The 20,417-nt window shown below is 51.7% G+C and overlaps 11 protein-coding genes across 11 annotated transcripts; 8 read left to right on the forward strand and 3 right to left on the reverse strand.

The window, feature by feature from the left end:
- Positions 1-439: 439 nt before the first annotated feature.
- CDA2_1 (chitin deacetylase) lies at positions 440-2,131 on the reverse strand (the record flags this gene model as incomplete). The annotated part of the gene is made up of 5 exons (XM_036773569.1): positions 440-615; positions 731-1,009; positions 1,061-1,149; positions 1,199-1,745; positions 1,798-2,131. 5 exons carry the CDS (start codon positions 2,129-2,131, stop codon positions 440-442), a joined length of 1,425 nt encoding a protein of 474 aa, XP_036635042.1.
- Positions 2,132-3,207: 1,076 nt separating this feature from the next.
- PC9H_003980 (uncharacterized protein) lies at positions 3,208-4,824 on the forward strand (the record flags this gene model as incomplete). Its single annotated transcript, XM_036773570.1, has 10 exons — positions 3,208-3,306; positions 3,369-3,424; positions 3,475-3,526; positions 3,579-3,647; positions 3,700-3,805; positions 3,865-4,073; positions 4,128-4,166; positions 4,226-4,266; positions 4,325-4,577; positions 4,651-4,824. The coding sequence occupies 10 exons, from the start codon at positions 3,208-3,210 to the stop codon at positions 4,822-4,824; spliced, it is 1,098 nt and encodes a 365-aa protein (XP_036635043.1).
- A 203-nt stretch (positions 4,825-5,027) lies between these two features.
- Positions 5,028-6,027, forward strand: PC9H_003981 (uncharacterized protein; the record flags this gene model as incomplete). The annotated part of the gene is made up of 4 exons (XM_036773571.1): positions 5,028-5,250; positions 5,310-5,793; positions 5,852-5,915; positions 5,965-6,027. The coding sequence occupies 4 exons, from the start codon at positions 5,028-5,030 to the stop codon at positions 6,025-6,027; spliced, it is 834 nt and encodes a 277-aa protein (XP_036635044.1).
- Positions 6,028-6,236: 209 nt separating this feature from the next.
- Positions 6,237-7,088, forward strand: PC9H_003982 (uncharacterized protein; the record flags this gene model as incomplete). Its single annotated transcript, XM_036773572.1, has 6 exons — positions 6,237-6,336; positions 6,392-6,415; positions 6,473-6,496; positions 6,552-6,777; positions 6,838-6,898; positions 6,951-7,088. 6 exons carry the CDS (start codon positions 6,237-6,239, stop codon positions 7,086-7,088), a joined length of 573 nt encoding a protein of 190 aa, XP_036635045.1.
- A 176-nt stretch (positions 7,089-7,264) lies between these two features.
- Positions 7,265-8,179, reverse strand: LEA1 (U2 snRNP complex subunit; the record flags this gene model as incomplete). The annotated part of the gene is made up of 4 exons (XM_036773573.1): positions 7,265-7,552; positions 7,621-7,956; positions 8,008-8,051; positions 8,101-8,179. 4 exons carry the CDS (start codon positions 8,177-8,179, stop codon positions 7,265-7,267), a joined length of 747 nt encoding a protein of 248 aa, XP_036635046.1.
- Positions 8,180-8,321: 142 nt separating this feature from the next.
- On the forward strand, positions 8,322-11,014 carry PC9H_003984 (uncharacterized protein; the record flags this gene model as incomplete). Its single annotated transcript, XM_036773574.1, has 14 exons — positions 8,322-8,350; positions 8,403-8,503; positions 8,559-8,642; positions 8,701-8,975; positions 9,024-9,049; positions 9,099-9,144; positions 9,196-9,229; positions 9,283-9,593; positions 9,657-9,785; positions 9,838-9,956; positions 10,007-10,212; positions 10,265-10,530; positions 10,594-10,660; positions 10,728-11,014. 14 exons carry the CDS (start codon positions 8,322-8,324, stop codon positions 11,012-11,014), a joined length of 1,980 nt encoding a protein of 659 aa, XP_036635047.1.
- A 504-nt stretch (positions 11,015-11,518) lies between these two features.
- PC9H_003985 (uncharacterized protein) lies at positions 11,519-12,499 on the forward strand (the record flags this gene model as incomplete). Its single annotated transcript, XM_036773575.1, has 4 exons — positions 11,519-11,657; positions 11,712-11,923; positions 11,977-12,129; positions 12,200-12,499. 4 exons carry the CDS (start codon positions 11,519-11,521, stop codon positions 12,497-12,499), a joined length of 804 nt encoding a protein of 267 aa, XP_036635048.1.
- Positions 12,500-12,562: 63 nt separating this feature from the next.
- On the forward strand, positions 12,563-14,192 carry CDA2_2 (chitin deacetylase; the record flags this gene model as incomplete). Its single annotated transcript, XM_036773576.1, has 5 exons — positions 12,563-12,890; positions 12,956-13,502; positions 13,556-13,644; positions 13,701-13,991; positions 14,044-14,192. 5 exons carry the CDS (start codon positions 12,563-12,565, stop codon positions 14,190-14,192), a joined length of 1,404 nt encoding a protein of 467 aa, XP_036635049.1.
- A 248-nt stretch (positions 14,193-14,440) lies between these two features.
- Positions 14,441-14,857, reverse strand: COX19 (Cytochrome c oxidase assembly protein cox19; the record flags this gene model as incomplete). Its single annotated transcript, XM_036773577.1, has 3 exons — positions 14,441-14,543; positions 14,600-14,711; positions 14,773-14,857. The coding sequence occupies 3 exons, from the start codon at positions 14,855-14,857 to the stop codon at positions 14,441-14,443; spliced, it is 300 nt and encodes a 99-aa protein (XP_036635050.1).
- Positions 14,858-15,721: 864 nt separating this feature from the next.
- Positions 15,722-16,929, forward strand: PC9H_003988 (uncharacterized protein; the record flags this gene model as incomplete). Its single annotated transcript, XM_036773578.1, has 4 exons — positions 15,722-15,949; positions 16,001-16,154; positions 16,425-16,493; positions 16,547-16,929. The coding sequence occupies 4 exons, from the start codon at positions 15,722-15,724 to the stop codon at positions 16,927-16,929; spliced, it is 834 nt and encodes a 277-aa protein (XP_036635051.1).
- Positions 16,930-17,527: 598 nt separating this feature from the next.
- NPL4 (nuclear protein localization protein 4) lies at positions 17,528-19,824 on the forward strand (the record flags this gene model as incomplete). Its single annotated transcript, XM_036773579.1, has 7 exons — positions 17,528-17,530; positions 17,580-17,660; positions 17,716-17,834; positions 17,892-19,098; positions 19,154-19,396; positions 19,447-19,573; positions 19,628-19,824. 7 exons carry the CDS (start codon positions 17,528-17,530, stop codon positions 19,822-19,824), a joined length of 1,977 nt encoding a protein of 658 aa, XP_036635052.1.
- Between the last annotated feature and the right edge of the window lie 593 nt (positions 19,825-20,417).

The raw sequence follows: 20,417 nt of genomic DNA on the forward strand, positions 1-20,417 counted from the left end.
GAAATTTGTTGATTAGGGCGGTTTAGAGGGTACATTACGCATAACAGTGGTAAGTATATCTAAGATGCATATACTTGCGAACCAACTTGTGCAGAGAGTACGGCCGTATGCACCAGTCACCGGCTATACCCTCTCGTATGTGATGACCACGCATTCAACCTGTCTAGTGAGCGTAACAAAGAAAGAATGACGAAGGTGAAGGTATATATAGTAGTAATTTAATAAGAAAACGGCCAGGCATATGACAAAACGAGTGGGGGCATGGGATACATGGAAGCCTTGTACAAAGGCGGGGGTCCTTGATGTTATGTTGCTGTGTGAGAATTGTCTGCCGACTGCCGACGTGGACAAAGATGTGATGGAACATTGTAACGTGTGGTATGAACGGCCGCGAAAGAAGTTCTCCCGTGGGAAAGAACGAAGCATCGGGAGGGGTGAGTTACAGAGCGACTTGAACGAAGAAACCAGTTACTGCAGTGATGGCAGCAATAACACCCAAGGGGGTAAAGACACCAGTGGCAGAATTCGTGCCACTGGAACCTTTCACCGTATCCGCCGCGCCAGTGACTTGAGCTGAGCCGGGAGCGCCGGACGATAAGGTCGCTACGGCACCTCCTATAGAAGTACAAATATATCAGATTCTGGAACTTCAATTCTCAAGAAGTGGAGCAGAAATAGACGGCCAGGTATATAATGCCAGCAGAGACACGGCTTGAATGGAAAAACTCACCAGAAGCAACCGGCGGATTCGTCTTGTTGTCGTTCGTCTCCACATACGCGTCTCTCAGTGGCTTGTTCAAGCAAGTGATGACAGGCTCAATCTTGAACGGCGGTTGGTGCGCAATGGCATCAGGGAGGATGTAGCCTGTGGCAGCCTCGACAGCTTGGGGGAATAGGTCGTGCTCAAGGACGATGAAACCAGTATTCATCGTGGTAGCGTTTCCAAGAATGTTCTTCCAGTTGACCAAGACTTGTTGCACAGTGGTAATTCCTCCATTGATGTTGAAGTCTAGTGACACTCATGAGCTTAGGTCTACGGAGGAAACCCGGGAATTCTAACCATCAGTATCAAACGTTGCGTAAGGACCGATGCGCGTCCAGAGGACAGGAACCATTCCCATGGCCTTGGCGATAGCGCGGACACGGTCGCTGCAGAAGGTCAGTGAACGCGTGGAGCCATACAAGAAGGGATACTGACTCGATGTCGCCATAAGGTGGCCTGAACGTATTGGGAGTCACGCCTAACACATCCTTGATGGCCTTTCTTGACCAACCGAGCTCGGCAATGATCTCGTCGTTGGTCAACGTCGTCAGCGGGGGATGGGCCCACGTGTGTGCTGAAATTTGGTGACCTTCGATATGCATAGCTTGAAGTGTTGCGGGGGCCGATATTACGCGGGAGCCAACGGTGAAGAACGTCGATTTGATCTTTTGTTCAGCGAGGTATTGGAGTAGGTTTGGGGTGTAGAATGCGGGTCCATCATCGTAGGTCAGTCCCCAAGTCATCTTGTCAGGGCAACTGGTAATGTCATCATCCCGCGTGCAACCTCCACAGGTCCACCAGCAGTTGGTGGCATTCGAAGCCGCCTGAGCGTTCGCACCGCATCCACCAGGGAGGGTAGGCAGGATATTGGGAATTTGGATGCCAGATGCAGCTACTTCTGCGATCCATGCCTTGACCTCAGGACTGTCAGTAGGTGGAAGCTTGTCGAGCGGGGGGTAGTTGGAGGGAACGATTGAAGAGACTGATAGGCCGGTCAATGCCAGATCCACCAAATATCAATTATGATCACTTACGACTGGGTAGGCCAGGCGCCTCAGGCAAGCCGGAGGGTACAGTGCCTGCAGTATAAGTCGTGGCAAGTGGGACGGTAGCGGGTGACGGTTGTCCCGAGACGATCTGCGTAAGTGGTACGGCTGTTGGGTTCGTCGACAAGAGCGACACCGCGGGTGGAGGGGGTGCTACTACCGGCGGGGTTGTGGTCGCTGGTGGGCTCGGCGGCGGGGCAGATGCAGGGGTGGGTGCTTGGCGAGCAATCTTGGCGTGGCGGGCCAAGCGCAGATCCTCGTGGGCACTGTGGGCAGCAACGAGCAAAGGGGCAAAAAGGAGTGTGGTTGTTGCGAATTTCATGGCGGGTATCGTCTGAAAAGAAAAATGTCGAAAAAACACGGTTCGTGTTGGCCGTTTGAAAGAAACGTGAGGAACGCCCGACCATCTATTTATGCCTGCGTCTATTTATAGGCTGCATGCAAGAACAAACCTCAACAAAGTTCCATCTGGCGGACGATGCAGGTGGCTCTTTTGCTGATTGTTGCTACGTTTTGTATCATCATTGTCGTTAGTTCTCTCCGAGTGCACTCTTTAGTCCATCGTTGCGCAGATTGTTCTTCAGTATATGTGAGAGAGCGGTGCATCTTCGGCAGTTGCGACAGGTAGGAGGCTCCTGTCGTCTCACAGGAGTCAATTCAACTCCGAGTCTGTTGGTCGGATTCCTCGTCGTGCATATGTCTTCTTCAAGATTGTGGATGGTTCCCCATTGTGAGGGGCCTGAGGTGTATCGTTACTGGGGGTCTGAGGGTGGTGCCAAAGCTCCCAGTAGTCGAGGTAGTTGAGTGGTTGATAGGACCGGTAGTTGGTGGTAAATGCAGTATTTCTGGAGGGACGCTAGGCGATGTTACTTTGGGCGACATGAAGGGATAGCTGGCAAGTAATGGACAGGAGGCTCCTATCGTTCCCCTGAAGGTGAATTTAACTCGTGTGACTGCCGAGTCCGTTGATTGAATTCCTCGGCGTGCACGTTCGTCCCGTAGCGCGTGCACCATTGGCGTTGATGTGGGTATGGTCATAGATAGTCGGCCTCTCGAATCTCGATATCCATTTCTCAGTGCTCGTACTTGGGTTCATGTTATCCAAGATTAAATGCAGCCTTTGCAGCAGCGCTACGCTTCAACTGGGGTCTCGTAGGTATAGCTGCAAGCCGGGGTCGCTAACATCAACTTAAGGATATCGCCGCCACATGGTTCGTTCTTCATGGGAGTTCGCTTGACTATTTCGGATTTCATCCTCCACGCTTCGATCACACCACCACGGTTCTGAAAGGAACGGTGGCCGTCGTCGGGCTATAATTCGCTGTACAGTACGAGTATAAAAGCCCTCGATGTCCAAATCAACTTCTTTGCTCCCTCGAGTACCCTCGTTCCAAGATCATGATCTGGTCAACTCTTCTGGGGTTCATCGTTGCGTTCGCATCTTCGCAGTGGGTCTCCGCCGCCCCCTCCACCCACCACAGACATGTTGACATACAAGTAAGGACGATGTACACTTTCAGCCATCACAGAATGATCATTAACTTCGTGATTTTCCGAAGGGGCATCGCGGTGGGAGAGGAAACACTGTTGAGAACACCCTACCAAGTTTCGCCTGGTATGTCCGACGGCTAGGGAACAAACCAATGATGATCTGAACGCGTGCAGGGGACTCATCAACGGTGCTGAGACCTTGGAGCTCGACAACGGGGTCACCAAGGTAAATGTTGATTACTTCCAGATTGACAGTTGGCTGATAGATAATGTCATAGGATGGTGTTGTTGTCGTGTGGCACGACGAGGATATCGAGCCAGCCAAGTGTGTTGATACCAAGCCTGCGGTATGCAGGACGATTTCAGTTTGATTGTGTCGACGTTAACGCAGTTGGCTAGTTTCCTGGGGACCCCTTATTCCCTTATGTCGGGAAGTTCATCGCCAACCTTACGCTCGCGCAAGTCAAGACACTCGATTGTGGTTCAGAGCGCCTCGTCGACTTCCGTATGTCACACCATCAATTACAAACAGCTTATTATTAGATTGACTCTTTATTTATCCAGCTTTCCAATTAACCTACCCGAAGACACGTATTTCCACCCTCAAGGAGACGTTTGACTTCGTGGAATGCGCTGACCCTCAGCACAAGATTCTGTGGAACATAGAGTCGAAGATTGATGCGCAGTTCCCGAATCTGACGCGAGGCGTTCAGGACTTTGTGCAAAGGCAGCACGCTTTGTTCGTCGCCAGCCCGTACCGTCGCTCCATTACGGTAAGATAACGGACCCGAGTGTATTGGTGGGTGCATTGCTGATGCAGGATTCAGTTCCAAAGCTTCGACTGGAGATCTCTAATTGCAATGAAGGTAATCATTGGCTCGCAGCATTTGTAACGATTTGTCTGATGTCTGAAAATCCTGAACAGAAACTCGACCCAAGCTTCGTGACCTCGGCCTTGATCCAGGAGTGCGTCCATTTCCTTTAGCTACCAGCGAACGCGTCGAACTGACGGTTATTTCTCCAGCACCACCGCATTCGGGCCTAACAACACGACTTCACCGTGGTTAGCCGGTCTCAGACTGGACTCCTTCCCCGGTCCTTCTGTCGGCGCCCAAGTATCCCAAGCAGCGCACTCAATCGGTGCCGGCATCGTCTCGTCTTCCGCGACGGCAGCAGGCAGCCCCGGGGACCCTGCCCGACCCGGCTTTGTCGCCTTCACCGACCAAACCATGATAGACGAAGCACATAAGCTCGGGCTGACTATCAAGCCTTGGACGGTGCGTTGATTGCAGCAACTCAGCTGCAGTAATTGGTGGCCAGTGGACTGAGAAGGGGCTTATGTCTCTATAGGTCGATTCCTTGAACCTTGTGGAGCGGTTGGTGAAGATGGGTGTCGATGGGATCATCACGGACTTCCCTGATGGCGTTCGACGGTGGGCACAACAACAGGGTCTCAAAGTTGCACCCAAATTCTCACAAGAGAAGGTGCTTGCCTGCCTGGCGGCGCACACGAAGAATTGGTAGTACGAAATGCTCTATGATATGATCTTGAGTTCTGTACAAATACATTTTTTGATTGTCGAAACTTACTGAGGCTTGAGGAAGTAAGCTAAACCCTAACCCGAAAATAAGGGGCGGGACGGGAAAGACCGGATATAGCACGGCGCCGTCCGCCAGTCAGAGGGACTGGATTTACACCAACACCACTTTACCTTCGCACTAATACTATGGCCTCCGTTCGCGCCGTGAAAAAGGCGGTCACCATTGCGCCCACCGTCCGCACCCTTTCTTCAGGAGTCCCAGTGGCTCCTCTGCTCAACCTTGCGGCGCGCGACCTCAGTGCGGAGCACGGCCATGGCTCTGCAGCTCGTTCGGACGCACCCGCACGCTTCGCCAGTGGGGTCTCCCGCAATTCGCCCATAGGCATTGTTTCCAAAACCTTTGCCAATGGTATGTACAGAATCGTAGTCGAGTTTGGAACGGAGGAGGTGACAATTTTCGCCGTATAGCGCCGACCACCACCCACTACACCCCTCGTCTCATCCACACCTCCGCCGTTGTCAAAGACGCTTCGGATGTGCCCGATTTCTCTCCGTACCGCGCAGACAACACGTCGAACAACCGTGCATTCTCGTATTTCATGGTCGGCTCGTTAGGCCTCCTCTCCGCTTCCGTTGCAAAGTCCACCGTCACGGAGTTCCTCAAGACCATGTCGGCCTCTGCTGATGTTCTTGCCTTGGCTAAAGTCGAGGTGGAGCTGGGCAACATCCCTGAGGGGAAGAACGTCATCATCAAATGGCGCGGCAAGCCCGTGTTCATCCGACACAGGACTCAAGCAGAGGTTGAAGAGGCCCGCACATCGGAATGGAAGGCCTTCAGAGACCCGCAGAGTGACGAAGAGCGAACGAAGAAGCCCGAGTGGCTGGTCATGCTGGGTGTCTGCACCCATCTTGGTTGTGTACCCATTGGCGAGGCAGGTGACTATGGAGGATGGTGAGTTCTTGGAAACCTATTTCGTGTATTCGATACTAAAAACGCTATGCTACCGAAGGTTCTGCCCTTGCCACGGTTCTCACTACGATATTTCGGGACGTATCCGTAAGGGCCCCGCTCCTGTAAGTTACCTGCTGGGTATTCCGCTCTACATCTCACGCTGTTTCGTAGTTGAACTTGGAAGTTCCTGCCTACGAATTCAACGAGTTGGAAGGAAAGCTTGTCATTGGATAGGGTGTTGGTTAATTAGCATAGACTTGGGCTGTATAATCCACCGATACTCCGTAGACTTATCGCGGCCTTTTCTCAAGCACCTTTGCGTGACCCAGACCCCCAGTGGCATTCCGTGGATTTGATGACACGAAGCGGTAGTAGTCAGCGCTCCGCAACCCACGGTCGAGTTCCAACTCCTCGAGTCTCTTGACGATTTACCACCACCATCCATGGCTAAGATTGAGATATTGACACTATCGTCGTTGGCTAGTCTTGCTATTTCTCCGAATAGCTTGTATGTGGTTGCATATGGCTGGCTCTTCGGAACGTGTGAGTCGCTGAGCTCCGCTCTCCTTCCGTCCTGTCTAATGATGTTCCCCGGCAGCGGTCTGGGTCACTTTCTTTGGAGGTGCGTTGCTCGACGGATGATTAGCTGGGCCGTACTGAATGCGCGTATCGATAACAGGAGTTATTGCCTTCAAAGCCCTTCGTGCGTATCAGCTACTTTGTGCTTGCTGAACTCTTCGTATTCATCGCTCTTGTAGCTCGACAGTATTTCGGTGCTCTCCAGCACAAGACCTTCCCGATCTACTTCCTCCAGTCGATTGCCCTGTCCTCGTTCTTGCTCACCCGATGGGTATCTACGCACCCGGACGTCCTGACATACATCTCCCGACCAAACGTCGCTGATGTCGCCCAAGCCTACGCTTTGGGCTCAGTGATCCTCTTCCAGAGTGCCAACAAGTTTGTCATTGGCCCTTTGACGAGCAAGTGAGTCCTGGATCGCTCTTACCACGCCTCCATGAGCTACAACTACACCTCTTCCCTTAGGACCATGTTCCAGAGACAGAGGTTGGAGAAGGAGGAAGGCAAGGTCTACAGTGACGCTGGGGTGCGTAATGAGCTCTCATTCACAAAATGTTGGTGCTGATTGGAAACTATAGGTTTCTCCTGCGATGAAGGCGCTGAACCGGCGTTTCGGAATCCTGCATGGCGTGAGCTCATTGCTCAATCTTTCCGCCGTCATCGCGCTGGGCTTCCACGGATTGTGGATCGGCAACGCCGGTGTCAAAGGATACTAGACGTAGTGCGATGCAATGCAGCGCTCTTTCTAGAGATGATGTTCTAACAGCTTTCATGAAATATATCGTTGTGAATGAACTTTTGTGGTGTCAATCTAGACATAGTATCATCAACACTAAACCCGAGAGGCTGAGACGCGTTACACAGTTTGTTACATTTACAGTGTTCGCAAAGCCTATGCCCCTACAGACTCCATCTCCGGCATGTAGCCTTCCCGCAGACTTCGCTCCAGCTTCCGTATTTCTTCGACGGATGTGGCCTTTGCTATAGCTGCCTTGACCTTCTCTGCATCCTCTTTCGACATGAGTCGGCCAGCTTTGCCGGTTTGCATTGCAGCTTTCGGTTCGTCGATCGTAAGCGTGGTCTTTGAGGAATGCGTCGAGACGGTGGTGGATAACGTCGTCGCCAACGCCGTTGGTAAGTTATCGGCCGTCAGGAAGAGTGTCTTTGCAGTTTTACGTTCCTGCGCGTGCCAAACATGTTTTCAGCTCTCCAGACCAGACCGAGGCGCGCATCGAAGGAGGGACGCACCTTGTCCCGGATTCTCTGGAAATCCAAAACTCTTAGTCCAGGTATTCTCCACACAAGCCACTCGCGATACCATTTTTTCTCCCTGACGGGATTGCCCAGCAGGGACAGATACTGAAGATTCCTGGTATCCTTCAGCGGTTCGAGGTCTCCTAGTTCAGTGATGTTGTTGTTGGTGAGAACGAGAGTGGTGAGGTTTGGGACAGAAAGATGGAGTGAAGGTGAGATTGCTGCTATTCGGTTGTTGGCGAGCAGCAGAGTTTGAAGTCGCTTGAGCAATGGGAGATTGCCCAAAACATTAATGGCATTATCCGTGAGATCTATAGCATCGTGTTGATCCTAGGCCACTCCGTCAGGTTCAGCACTGCAAATGGCGCGACGTGCACGTACTCTGGTGACACCAAGATTTTCGATGGTGGGTATTTTGTAACCTGCTCTCAGGTTGATGAGTGCGATTGGGCGGCGAACTGGGGGTGTGCTCACCTCGCAGGTCGAGCTGCCGTTCCTTGATTGGGTTGAGAGCCGACTGGGCCTGTGCCAGGAGCTCGGGCGTAAGCTTCATCGTCGGAGACCACCAATTGTGGCCGTAACAGTAACAGTAAAGATCGTGCACGAACTCAAGGCAAGGCGCTGGCGCTTATTTTTCGTGTCAAACTCTTCACGTCCGTCCGTCGCGTTGCCTCCCCTTGCATTGGACGTCCACCATGAAGCCCATCCACCAAAGCCTGAATCTGTACGACCGTGGCCGGCGAATACAGCTATTTTTTACTGACTCCGTCTCTCAGGTATATAGATGGCGACGAAGCCTACACGTTCATTCCAACCGGGTCAGCGGGTGCCCATTCGCTGACAATTCAACGAGCCACGGGCGAGATTTATCTGGACCGTATGTAACTGCCACTTACTGAACGCAATGCCATTTACTAAATGAAGAAATGCAGAACCCAATACCACTATACCCTCCTCTGCTCAAAGGTACCATAAAACAATATACGGAATCATCGGCATAATATCATTATCGCTATGTGCGTCTGACGTTCCATGCTCTAGAACTCGTCTGAATTTTCCTTTGCACCAATTTAGCGGACTATGTCGTTGTTGCAACTGGCCGTGAGCTGCGCGGCCACCTCATGGGCCACGAAGTATACCGCGCGACGGACTTCGATGTTCTACCTCTGAATCCCAACATTTCCGTCATCAACCCGCCTCATCCCGTCGAAAGTCACTTGATAGCCCTTGTGCGCTCGCATTGGCACGGCGGACATTTCCTCTTCAGCTACGAATGGGATATCACGCGGAGGCTGCAAGCGCAATGGTTTGCTCAAGAGGAAGATGCAACAAAGGCAATTTGGGAAACTGTACGTCTTGTATGTCCCTTGGGACACCACAGAGCTGACTGGATGCAGGCCGACAACCGTTTCTTCTGGAATCGGTGGGTCGTGTGTCGCACGTTCGTAGTTCGTTTCTTATCATGGTTCCAGGTACATGCAAACACGACTTATTGATGCGTCAACGGCGAAACAAGATGTGAGCACTTCTCCTGCACCTACCTCTATCCATGCTAAGAGATGATTATAGCTGAGCCCTTTCATCCTGCCTGTCATGTATGGCAGTAAGTCGCAGTTCTTCCTTAGAGCCAACTACTTTCATCTCATATCCAACAAGCATTCGACATTCGCTCCGTCTTCCTCAACGGGCGTCACTTCCAAATTTGCCTTATCTCAAGACGCTCGAGATTCCGCGCAGGGACGCGCTACTTCCGCCGTGGAATTGACCAGGACGGCCATGTCGCCAACTTCAACGAGACTGAGCAGCTTCTTCTCGTTGAAGGTCCGCCCTCGGCAACGCGCACTCCTGACGAATACGCGTATAAAATGAGCTTCGTGCAGATTCGTGGAAGTATTCCGATGTACTGGGCCGAGGTCAACACCCTGAGGTATAAACCAGACCTGCAGATCATGGACCTTCATGATACTGTGAGCTTAACCTCTCCTACTGTTGGCTCAATAGTTTGCTCAATGAGTCACTTGTCATATTAGCTTGATGTTATGCGGCTGCACCTCCAGGAGCAAGTCGCGTTATATGGGGAACAGGCGCTGGTTAACCTCATCAACCAGAAAGGTCACGAAAAGCCCGTCAAGGAAGCCTACGAGCGCTACCTTTCAGAGGTTTGTCATTCGTTACCGTATGCATGTCGCCGCCTGTTGACTCTTCCTTTAGTTGAATCTCCCGAAGGTGAAGTATGAGTACTTCGACTTCCACACGGAGTGCAAGCACATGCGTTGGGATCGCATAAGTGTATTGATTGAAAGGTTGCAAGAGGACCTCGATCGACAAGGGTGCGTCACAGTATTATCCAGAGGGATATATTCTGACGCTAGTTACGAAGGTATTTCTATTTGGCAGATTCGAAACCTATCAAAGTCCAAGAAGGCATCGTCCGCACGAACTGCATGGACAATCTGGATCGCACCAATGTAGTCCAGGCCACTTTAGCCAAGCGGGTCCTGGCCCAGCAGCTTCGCACTTTAGGGATAATCCAGGAGTCCGAGGGCGTCGATGACTACGAGACACTGAGCAAAGAATTTAGAGAAAGTGCGTCCAGTCACCCGTGGCTTATAATTCATATAGCTCAACGAATTTGCAGTGTGGGCCGATCACGCAGACTTGATTTCCAAAGCGTATGGCGGATCGGGAGCTTTGAAGTCTGATTTCACCCGAACCAACAAACGTACAAAGAAGGGTTTGCTGGAAGACGGTGTCAAGTCGGTTCTCCGATACCTGAAGAACAACATGTTCGATGGGCCGCGACAAGACGGCTTTGACCTAGTCACGGGTGCATGGATACCACGGAAGAACCCCTCCCTCGCATTGCACCTCATCACGGATTCCAGGCCGCTGGTAACGCGATCGGTGAGACTATTCGCTTTATTCACCTATGCATCACCATTCAGGTGCTCATGTTCTGGTTCTCAGATGCCCGTGGTAGCCTACTTTGCGTTGTTCATGATCTGTGCTGGCCTGACACTGCCTAGAACCTCAGGTCCGTGATACGTCAACTCTGTCCGATATCTCAAAATATCTCTAATCTAATCTAACACTCCCCACAGACTACAATCTAGCCTACTACTTCATCATCTGGATCTCCGTTCTATCTGCCGCGCTCATCTTCATTGTCCTTTACGGCATCGACTACGTTTCGTGGCCCCGCCTGCTTCCGCCCACCGATGTCATCTGGTACAATGGCCCAGGCTATCGATCTGCCGACAACGGCAAGGGCATCAAAGGGTGGCCCATCCGCGTCAAGAATGGCGACAAGATTCCTACGAGGGGAAGGGGCGGCTTGAATGGAGGCGAAGAGATTGAGATGGGAACGATGAGGAAGCGCGTAGACTGAGTTTAAGTGGCCCATTTGGGTCCCCAGCTTGGGCAAAGCGTAATAGAGCGTACCCGGACTTCGATTATTCGAAGTCCGGGTGCGCTTCGCCTGCGCTGGGAGTCCGCATATCGTTTCTTCTTAATTATATGGGTACCATCTCTGTTTCATATTGCATTAATGAGCGTAATTATGACCTTGACTTGTTGTAGAGGAGTGTATACGGTTTGCCACTAGTGTCAGGTCAGTTTGCTTGCGGGCAGGTCCTTCAGGCCTACAGACTATTGGACGCCTTAGTAGCATGTTGGCTTTGCAGTCACTGGCTGAGGAATACAACGCCGCGCCTTGGGTGGCACGGTCACGATCATTTGTTTACGTAATCTGAATTTTTCGCAAGCTGTCTAGCGCTGCGACTGGGGCCACTGCACTTCCATTTCGTCTTCCCATAGCCTCTTATCATATCTATTCCACTGTACCAGTGTACTACCACCGACCAGCAAACTCAAAACTTCGCCCATAGACGGCATGGCTGGTATCAAGCGCGATTCTTCCGGCGCCGACGAGGAGAAGGGTGGCCCTCTACAGGACGTTGAGCTCAGCGATGAGGATGCCAAAAAATTGACTGTCATGCAGAAATCCCTCGCCAGGACTGAACTGGCCCTTGGTGAGCAGTTTCAACGCGTCCTTAGTAGGGTGAATTTGACAACGCGTAATTTAGAGCGCGTGGCTCAGCAAAAACTTAGCGCGGCTTACGCCAAGCGTCGCGAAATCGTCAAGTCCATCCCCAAATTTTGGCCGGTCGCGCTCATGAACAACGAAATGGTTGCTGTCCACATCCAACACAGCGCCGATCAGCTCGCATTGAGCTACTTGGAGGATCTGTGGGTTGAGAGAGACAAGGCTGAGCCTCGTTGTTACACCATTGAGTTTGTAGGTTATTTATTGCTGCCTGTTGACTACGATCATGCTGAACCATTATCCAGTATTTCAAGGAAAATCCTTATTTCAGTGACTCTGTGCTGAAGAAGGAATACAAATATGTGCCACCACCCGCGGCGGCGGACGAAACGCCTGATGAAGATGGCATCACCGAGTCTAGCCTGGACTTCTCATGGCAGCGTGATGTCTCCATTTCTGTGCGTTCACCATGCTGCAGGAACGTTGTTCGTGACATTGATCCTAGAATGCTCCACTCTTCCCACACAGGCCATTAAGATCAACTGGAAGGATGATTCCAAAAATTTGACCAAGTTATATCCTCGTGAGAAAGACGAAGATGATGATATCCCAGCCGACCCCGGCAGCTTCTTCAACTACTTCGAGCACGAAGAGGACTCCTTTGAGACTGGGATGGTCATAGCGAATGAGATATTCCCAGAAGCGATCGAGTATTTCTTGGGCACAGCAGAGGGTCAGGAGGATGACAGCGAGGATGAGGACAGCGAGGACGACGATGCCGAAGAGATTGATTTGGAGAAGCCGAGAACGAAGAAGAGAAAAGTATAGAAGCGTTGCAACACGGCTGCTCTAAATATAGGTCTTTGGATTTGTTTCTTCTTCACCACCAACATGTTCTACCTTGTCCTTGCCCTTGCCTATGTCAATCTTTTGACCGTACGAGCCCAATCCTCTCCGCCATCGTCTGCTCCGTCTGCACAGTCGTCTGTTGGTTCTGCTGTCGGTTCTGCTGCGCCAACGAGTTCAGGAGCGGTAACTTCCGCCCTCCCACCCCCAGCCACTACCTTCTCGTTCTCGCTGCAGTCTACTAACCCCACGGCGGCCCCGCTTTCTGAAATCGTGTCGGGTGCTCCCCTCTCAGCGACTCAACCACTGGCCTCCACAGCATCTCCTGGTGCTACACCCTCGTCCATTCCCAATGCACCCCCTTTGCCAGATCGTATGTTATTTATAGCTGATCTCAATTTTCTGATGACCCGAATTACATTTATCATTTATTTCTAGCTGCGACGCTGAACCCTGCCGCCTACCCTCCTCTTGATCGGCCGCCTCCAGTTGATAGTCCCGAAGTGCAGCAATGGAAACAGGAGGTAGCGAATTCGGGCATAACCATCCCCGGCTTTGAGCCAACCGTCGCGGGTGGTTGTCCTGCCAATCCGGGGCCCGTGGCCGATGCTTCACGGTGCTGGTGGACATGCGGTGGTTGCACGAGGGAGTCAGATGTGACTAACTGCCCGGATCAAATGACTTGGGGATTGACGTATGACGATGGCCCCGCGAACTACACGTCCAACCTCCTCCAATACTTGGATCAGGCGAACCTCAAGTCCACTTTCTTCGTCGTCGGCAGTCGAGTCATCTCGTTCCCCCGGACTCTCCAACTGCAGTACTTGACCGGCCATCAGATTGCTGTTCACACTTGGAGCCACCCGCCTCTGACAACACTGTCCAACGACGAAATTATCGCAGAGCTCGGCTGGTCAAGGAAGGCCATCAAGGATGTTTTGGGCGTGACTCCAAACATGATGCGGCCGCCGTTCGGAGACATCGAGTGAGTGGGATTTCGACCGTGAGGTGCGCCTCTGACGTAGCTTGTTGACCCAGTGATCGCGTCCGCGCTATCTCCGTCGCGATGGGCCTGACCCCCGTGCTATGGACCCGTATCTCCCCGCTCGCTACCTTCGACACAGATGGTAAAGCCTCACTTCCCTTATACCCGGAGTCGCGTTAATTAATACATTTTCAACAGACTTCAATATTGCAGGAGGAATAGCTTCCGTACAACAAGTGCTCCATAATTGGGAGGACATCGTGGGTAACGCAACTACCATGAACTCCGGTTTCATCGTTCTGGAGCATGACCTCTTCCAACAATCGGTCGAAGTTGCAACTGGCTACATCTTGCCTGATGCTTTGGCGCATCAACCTGCCTTCAGAATCGAGCCTGTCATCTCTTGCTTGAACAAACCTCTCGGGGACGCATACGTCGAGACAAACGATAACGCAACAAATCCCCCTATTGGTGGTGGCGCAGGTCATAGTAAGTTATTTGCAATTGTGCACGTCCATGCCGGCTGAGCCTGTCACTCTAGCTACTGCGGTTGTGACACTAGCCTCTGGTGCACCGGGCTCAGCTTCTGCCACGGGTGCAGCCTCTAATACAAACTCTGGGGTCAGCTTTGCGCCTTCGCCATTGGCATTCGTAGCAGCCGCCGGACTCCTGTTGGTTGCGTTCGCCTGATAACCTCCCCTTCATAAGGACAAACGATTTATGGACCGTCTCAGAATTTACCTTCAAAATATTTTGTATATAGCTTCTTTCATTTACCCTACTGTCGTTCCTCGTGTGCGTTGACACAGGACATTTATCTACATACTACCTAGTCTTTGCTTGACGCCATGCTAACTACTGGGACCTCACGAGCATACCCAATTGATTTTTGCGTTTATTCGATGGGTGGCCATAGCACGGCGTGAAACGGAATAATATTATGAAGGTTTCGCAATTGGACCTGGCTTGTCCTTGGATGTCGATGTGTTGGGAAGATTTGCGAAACCAAGGTTGTTCCACTCGTCACGCTCCATGAGACCCCTTCGAGGCGTATTCATCAGCCCGACCCTAGCGCGGGCACATATTATCAAGCTTACTTGTTCATCCGACAGTCTAGATACGTCTTGCCCAGCTCCCGGCAAGCCGTTGAAGTGCTATCGTTTGCCTTCAGACACTTCATGTATTGGACCATCTGGTTCTTGCATTCGCCTGAAAGAGTGCCAGGAAGAGGAAGGTCAGATGAGAAGAAAAGTTACCTGGAAAGACAGACCATAGTGGTCGAGTGGGAATGAACCACGATCCGGGGGGTTGGGCGTGAAACCGACGTTTATGGATGGGGGTCGACCGAAAGACATGTTGGTGGCTTTGCAGCTAAGACTCTCAGTGACTTGCAAAGGCCGGAGGTGGTGGCAGTGAACGAGGAAAGTCTCGATTAACGACCGAGAGATCACGTGGTAGTTTTCAGGGGGACTTTAGGAGCCCGAACTGTAGACCATATTTTCTTGTTTATGAATCAGAAGAAAAGACGTAGCAACTAAACTCAGCGACGAATTCTATGCCACGGATGCCATCCTCGTTATGCGATACTGCCTGATACTGCACGGTAGCGAACATGCTTGAGCGTGAGAAATCGAGCGCTTAACACGGTAACGCCCGGGGCCATTAACTTGAATCGGATCCACTCATTTCGAACGTTGATGACAGATTATGACTCCTAGCTTCCCCTCTGCTCAATCCTCGCCAAATCATGTCCTCGTCAATTGTCGACATTCAGATGTGATATGGCCAATGGCAGTGCGGTCCAATTCACGCTTCCTCGCTGGGCACGAACTGAGGTATAAATATGTTCTGAGCTGCCGCCGGTTCGGTGTTTAGAAAGCCAAGAACTCAGTCAGTAATTCGGAATTCCTGTCATCATGGGGTGCACCATCCCTCAGGGCCACGGAAGTTGTTGGCGAAGTACTTCCAGAATCGAACGTCCCGATTCTCTTTTTTTCGCGGTGGTCGGCGTCGACGACGCCAGGAAACAGCTCGATGTTATCCTTCGCGGCGTTCTAATACTCGGCAACTTACGTTCGATCGAAGATGGTGAAATACCACACTGGGGCTGTCGCAATCTCGTGCGGCTATGGCGAATATACTATCAATCACTATGTCAGGCCTTTCTACGCGCATTGCCTACTGGTTTATGGGCCTGCACACTCCTCGTGTACAACTCGATGCTTTCGTTCAAAAGTGAATCAAGCGCAGACTCTGAATCATCCCTCGGAAGCATACCTGGGACACTCCAGCCAGAGTTAGACTACTGGGAACGCCTAATATTTTCTTTTGATATGGACAGAGATGATCCTAATAAGGCTTCGCGTTCAGCGCGTCGTGGGCGAAGCCGCGGGCGATCACGCTCGCGATCTTCGACGCGCGGATTACCAGTACCAGGATCCAATGTAGTGAGTGTTTCTTTGTTCACCTCGGTTTCAACCGTTGAATTATTTGTTCAGCCAGATATTAGTGATGCCGCATTACTTGCGCAGTTTGCTTCTGCAGCAGCGCATCAAGCCAGTGGCAGCCAGGAGAACCCGTACGATAACTTTCTGCAAGCTCTTCAAGTATCTCAAGGAAATCCATACGCGGCATACCTCCATTCGTCGACTGGTATGCCTGGACAATACTATCCACCCGGTGGCACAAGTAGTATACCCTATCTGCCACCCCAAGGCGTCGCCTGGAGCCAATTACCATTCCAACCACCATTACCACCCCCTTATAATCTTCCACACAACCAAAGCCTTCCAAATTTTCCGCCATCTTTCTCCTCAAACTATCCCGTTACCCCCTTTCCCCACTCACAACCCCAATCGGACGCCGCGCAGGGGCCGGCCCCCTCTTCTTCGCATAGTCCACTTAATTCGTCCCCGTCCCCAGCCTCCCCTGCTAATGACGACGCAGCGGCGGGGGCGGAAGACAAGCGTCGGAGAAATACCATGGCCTCAGGTAAGGATACTACTTGCTTCATACCTCCTGACGGTCCGCTTACACCTAATTAGCGCGGTTCAGGATCAAGAAGAAGCAACGCACACTTAACCTCCAGCGGTCGGTATCCGATCTCACTGGTAGGGCGGAGGAGCTGGAGAAGGAGGCCGCCGACCTTCGCAGGGAGAATACCTGGCTGAAAGAGATCGTCATGTTGAAGGGCACTCGTGTGGCACAGATGAACGCCGCCCGTCGAGCATTAGCACAGGCGCCACCTGGCCAGTCAGACCCCTCAGGCTCGACTCCGTTACCATCAGCAAGCAGCAAACCTCAAGCCGCAGAGGCGGGGGGCCAGGACAAAGACGATGAATCAGATAGCGATGAATCAGATATGGGCGATGATAATGACACCGCAGCGCAGTCTAGCAAGGGCAAGGGCAAGGCTAAAGAATCATAATGGACTCTGCGGCATAGACCTTAATGACGTTCAACAAGGGGTCTGGACTATACATTTGGGTAACCTGGCGAGGCGCTTGTGTGTAGATTTTAATGTGAACAATTACAGTAGTGATCACTTTGCAAACATCTATCCCTTAGTTTCCTGATGTCGCCATTCCGGCATCCAGCTGCTCACTCAATATCCTCCATTTCGCCCGCGCGAAAATGAGGATACATGTACACCGTGCCTTCGTCGGAAGTATAAATTCTTCGTCAGTCCTCTCACAGACCATTCAAACCCTTCGTTAACCCCTCAGGCGAATAGTCTCGAAGACTAGGCCATCGTAGCTCAATGATCGTCACGGAAGATATTAGCAGCGTAGAGATTCCCCTTCCCTCTTAGCAACGAGAGAGGTTGAAAGTTACGTTGGGCGCGATGGTGTCATTCTGCTGAGTTGATGGCCAGATGAGAGACCATTAGGCGGTCACTATAGGAGGGCCTCCTGTCCAAAAAGTGTGATCGTGAAGCAGGCTGACTCAGCTGACGCGTCCAACGCGCGTTTAGATCTCGACGCAATCTCAGTCAAAGCACTCAAACTCACCTTCCACACACAACAATGGTAAGTGCTATGTTTTCTGTTCGAAGTTATATTGAACTATTTTCAAAAGCTAGTACGAGTACGATCCAAGGATGGCAACTTCAGGTTTGATCTCCAGCCGTCTGCCGATATATCAGAGCTGGTGTCCAAAGTACGAGTTATGCTGCGATCGTGAAAGCTGAAAGCTCATCGCGACCAATGTATAGATACTAGAGACTGCTCCAAATGCAGATCCTTCGACACTGACAATGTCGAATCAACCCCGAGGGGGCGAGCAGAATGTCTCTAATATCCGCGGTAGAACGTTACAGAGTCTTGGTCTGAAGTATGTTCATTTCCTCGAGGGATTATAGATGAACAGACATCTAACTTCTTTCCACAGACATGGGGATCTGATCTTTGTCTCGTACAAAGAGAAATCGTCGTCAACTCCATCCACGGCCGAGCCATCTACATCCACTGCTCAGCCTCCCGCCACCACCACGGTTGCTCAAGGAAGTAGGATATGGGAAACAGTGCAGGAGGATCCCGTAGACACATACTGGCGCTCCAAAGATGGGATGATCCCCCGAGGACGTGATGCCACGTTCTGTAAGCACGGTGCAAAGGGTATGTGTGACTACTGCATGCCTCTGGAACCGTATGACGCGGCCTATCATAAGGCCGAAGCCATAAAGCACCTTTCATATCACGCCTACCTCCGCAAGCGCACACCAAAGGGCAATCCCACCTCTGCCTCGATGGCCCTCCCACCTCTAAATCCGCTTGATTATCGCGTCAAAGTGCCATGTCCAAGTGGCGGGCATCTCCCGTGGCCAGCTGGTATCTGTACCGGTTGCCAACCCTCGGCGATCACATTACAGTCCCAGCCATTCCGTATGGTCGATCATCTGGAAATTGCCTCAATGGATATTGTGGACAGATTCCTCCAAGCTTGGCGCAAAACAGGTTTACAGCGATTTGGATGGTTGATTGGCAGGTACGAGCCGTACGATAAAGTCCCTATGGGTGTGAAAGCCGTCGTCGAAGCGATCCACGAGCCCCCACAGCAAGGCGAACTAGACGGGCTTACGCTGGGCTTGCCTTGGGAGGATGAGCCACGTATACTCGACCTTGCCAAATCAGCTTCACCACCGTTAACCATCGTAGGTTATATCTTCACCGATCTGGACCCCACTCCAGAAGATCGCACAAAGAACGTCTACAAACGACACGCTAACTCCTTCTATCTCTCCTCCTTGGAGGCTATCTTCGCCGCAACTCTGCAGAGACAGCACCCAACTCTTTCGCGTTCTTCACCGACCGGGAAGTTTGAATCCAGACTAGTTACGGCGGTATTGACTGCGACGGAAGACGGACAGGTGGACGTGGCTGCGTATCAAGTATCAGAGCAAGCTTGTGCGATGGTGGAGGCCGATATGATCGAGGCCAGCGTGGATCCAGGTATCGTTCGCGTAAAAGAAGAAGACAGGACGCAGGGATCTGCGAGATACGTTCCAGACGTGTTCTTCACTTACAAAAATGAATATGGTCTCGAGGTCAAGAAGAGTGCAAAACCGTGTTTCCCCGTCGAATATCTACTGGTCAACGTGAGTTCATGCGTCGATTGTCATATACAAAGTATTGCTCACTTTCTTTCATCAGGTCACTCATGGTTTCCCGCAAAGCCCATCGCCATCATTCAGGTCCACAAAATTCAGCATCGAGAATCGACACGGGATTGAAGAGCAACAAGTCGAGCAAGTCATGCAAACCCTCAGAGATCTCGGCGCTCTGAATATGCAACCAGGATCAAGTAATGACTTGCACAAGCGCGTTGAGTTGGCGAAGTGGCTGAGCGATTGGCATCTTGTTGCGTTCCTGGGAACTACCCAACTGTTCTCTGCGGTATGGTACTTCATTATTTCGCGACTTCGCGATCGCTCAAGGATCTACAGGAGGACATGAAGATCTTAGTGCAGGTAACATCGTCGCCAAGGCTTTTAGAGGAACCCCAGTCGTTGGATGCACTATTCGCCACTGAAGGCTGGCAAACATTCATGACGATTGTCCGTGAAAGTGCTCGTAGGTCTACCTCTCATACCCCCAGCGTGCATTTCTCATGCGATCTTTGTACAGCGTCGCGCCCTCCGCAGCCTACGGTGACTTCCGGCAACGATGACATCCCTCAGGATGTATTGGATCAAATTGCTGCTGAGGAAGCTGCTTCCCATCCCTCGGGATCGGGTTCCAGCGGCCTACGAATCTGCCCTCACTGTACCTTTGAAAACGAACACAGCGGCAGAGATTGTGAGGTCTGCGGATTGCCTTTGTAAGCTGGGGGGAACGATTACGAAATAAATGAAGACAGATAGTGTAGACGTACGAACTTTATATGACATGGATTGTGCATTCGGATACGCGGGTACACGCCACCTGTCGCTTCAATTCCGTCCACAATTCCCAAGCAATTCCAAAATCAAAGCGCCAGTGCCTGCCCTATTGGCCCTAGTGCGATGTAAGCGCGACGATAGGCCTCAAAGTGCGGGCTACCTGAAATCCAACTTCAAATACCCTGACTTGTGCCGTCTCCGCTTAGTTTCCGATTTGCAATACCCCAGGACCCCGCATCCCGGCCTCAGTCTCTGTTACTTTGCCCTGCAAATTACTGCAGGTTATTCTGCGCTTTGTACACCGTTTTGCCCAGGCACATGGGCCAGACTGGTATCCATGATGACAGAAACCCATCATGTCCGAATCATCCTGCCCTCGAACCCCCGGCATCCGTAAATTAGCCTTGTGGCGGGACATCCGATTGGCTGGATTAGGCGCCTAAGTGGAGACAGTCGGCACGCGACGTCCCATGGCTGAAAATAGCCCGACACAACTTGTTGGGGAGAAAACAGCCAGGGTCTCTCCTCCCCATTAC

This window comes from Pleurotus ostreatus (genome assembly GCF_014466165.1).
Source record: "Pleurotus ostreatus strain PC9 chromosome Unknown scaffold_2, whole genome shotgun sequence".
Classification (NCBI taxonomy): domain Eukaryota; kingdom Fungi; phylum Basidiomycota; class Agaricomycetes; order Agaricales; family Pleurotaceae; genus Pleurotus; species Pleurotus ostreatus.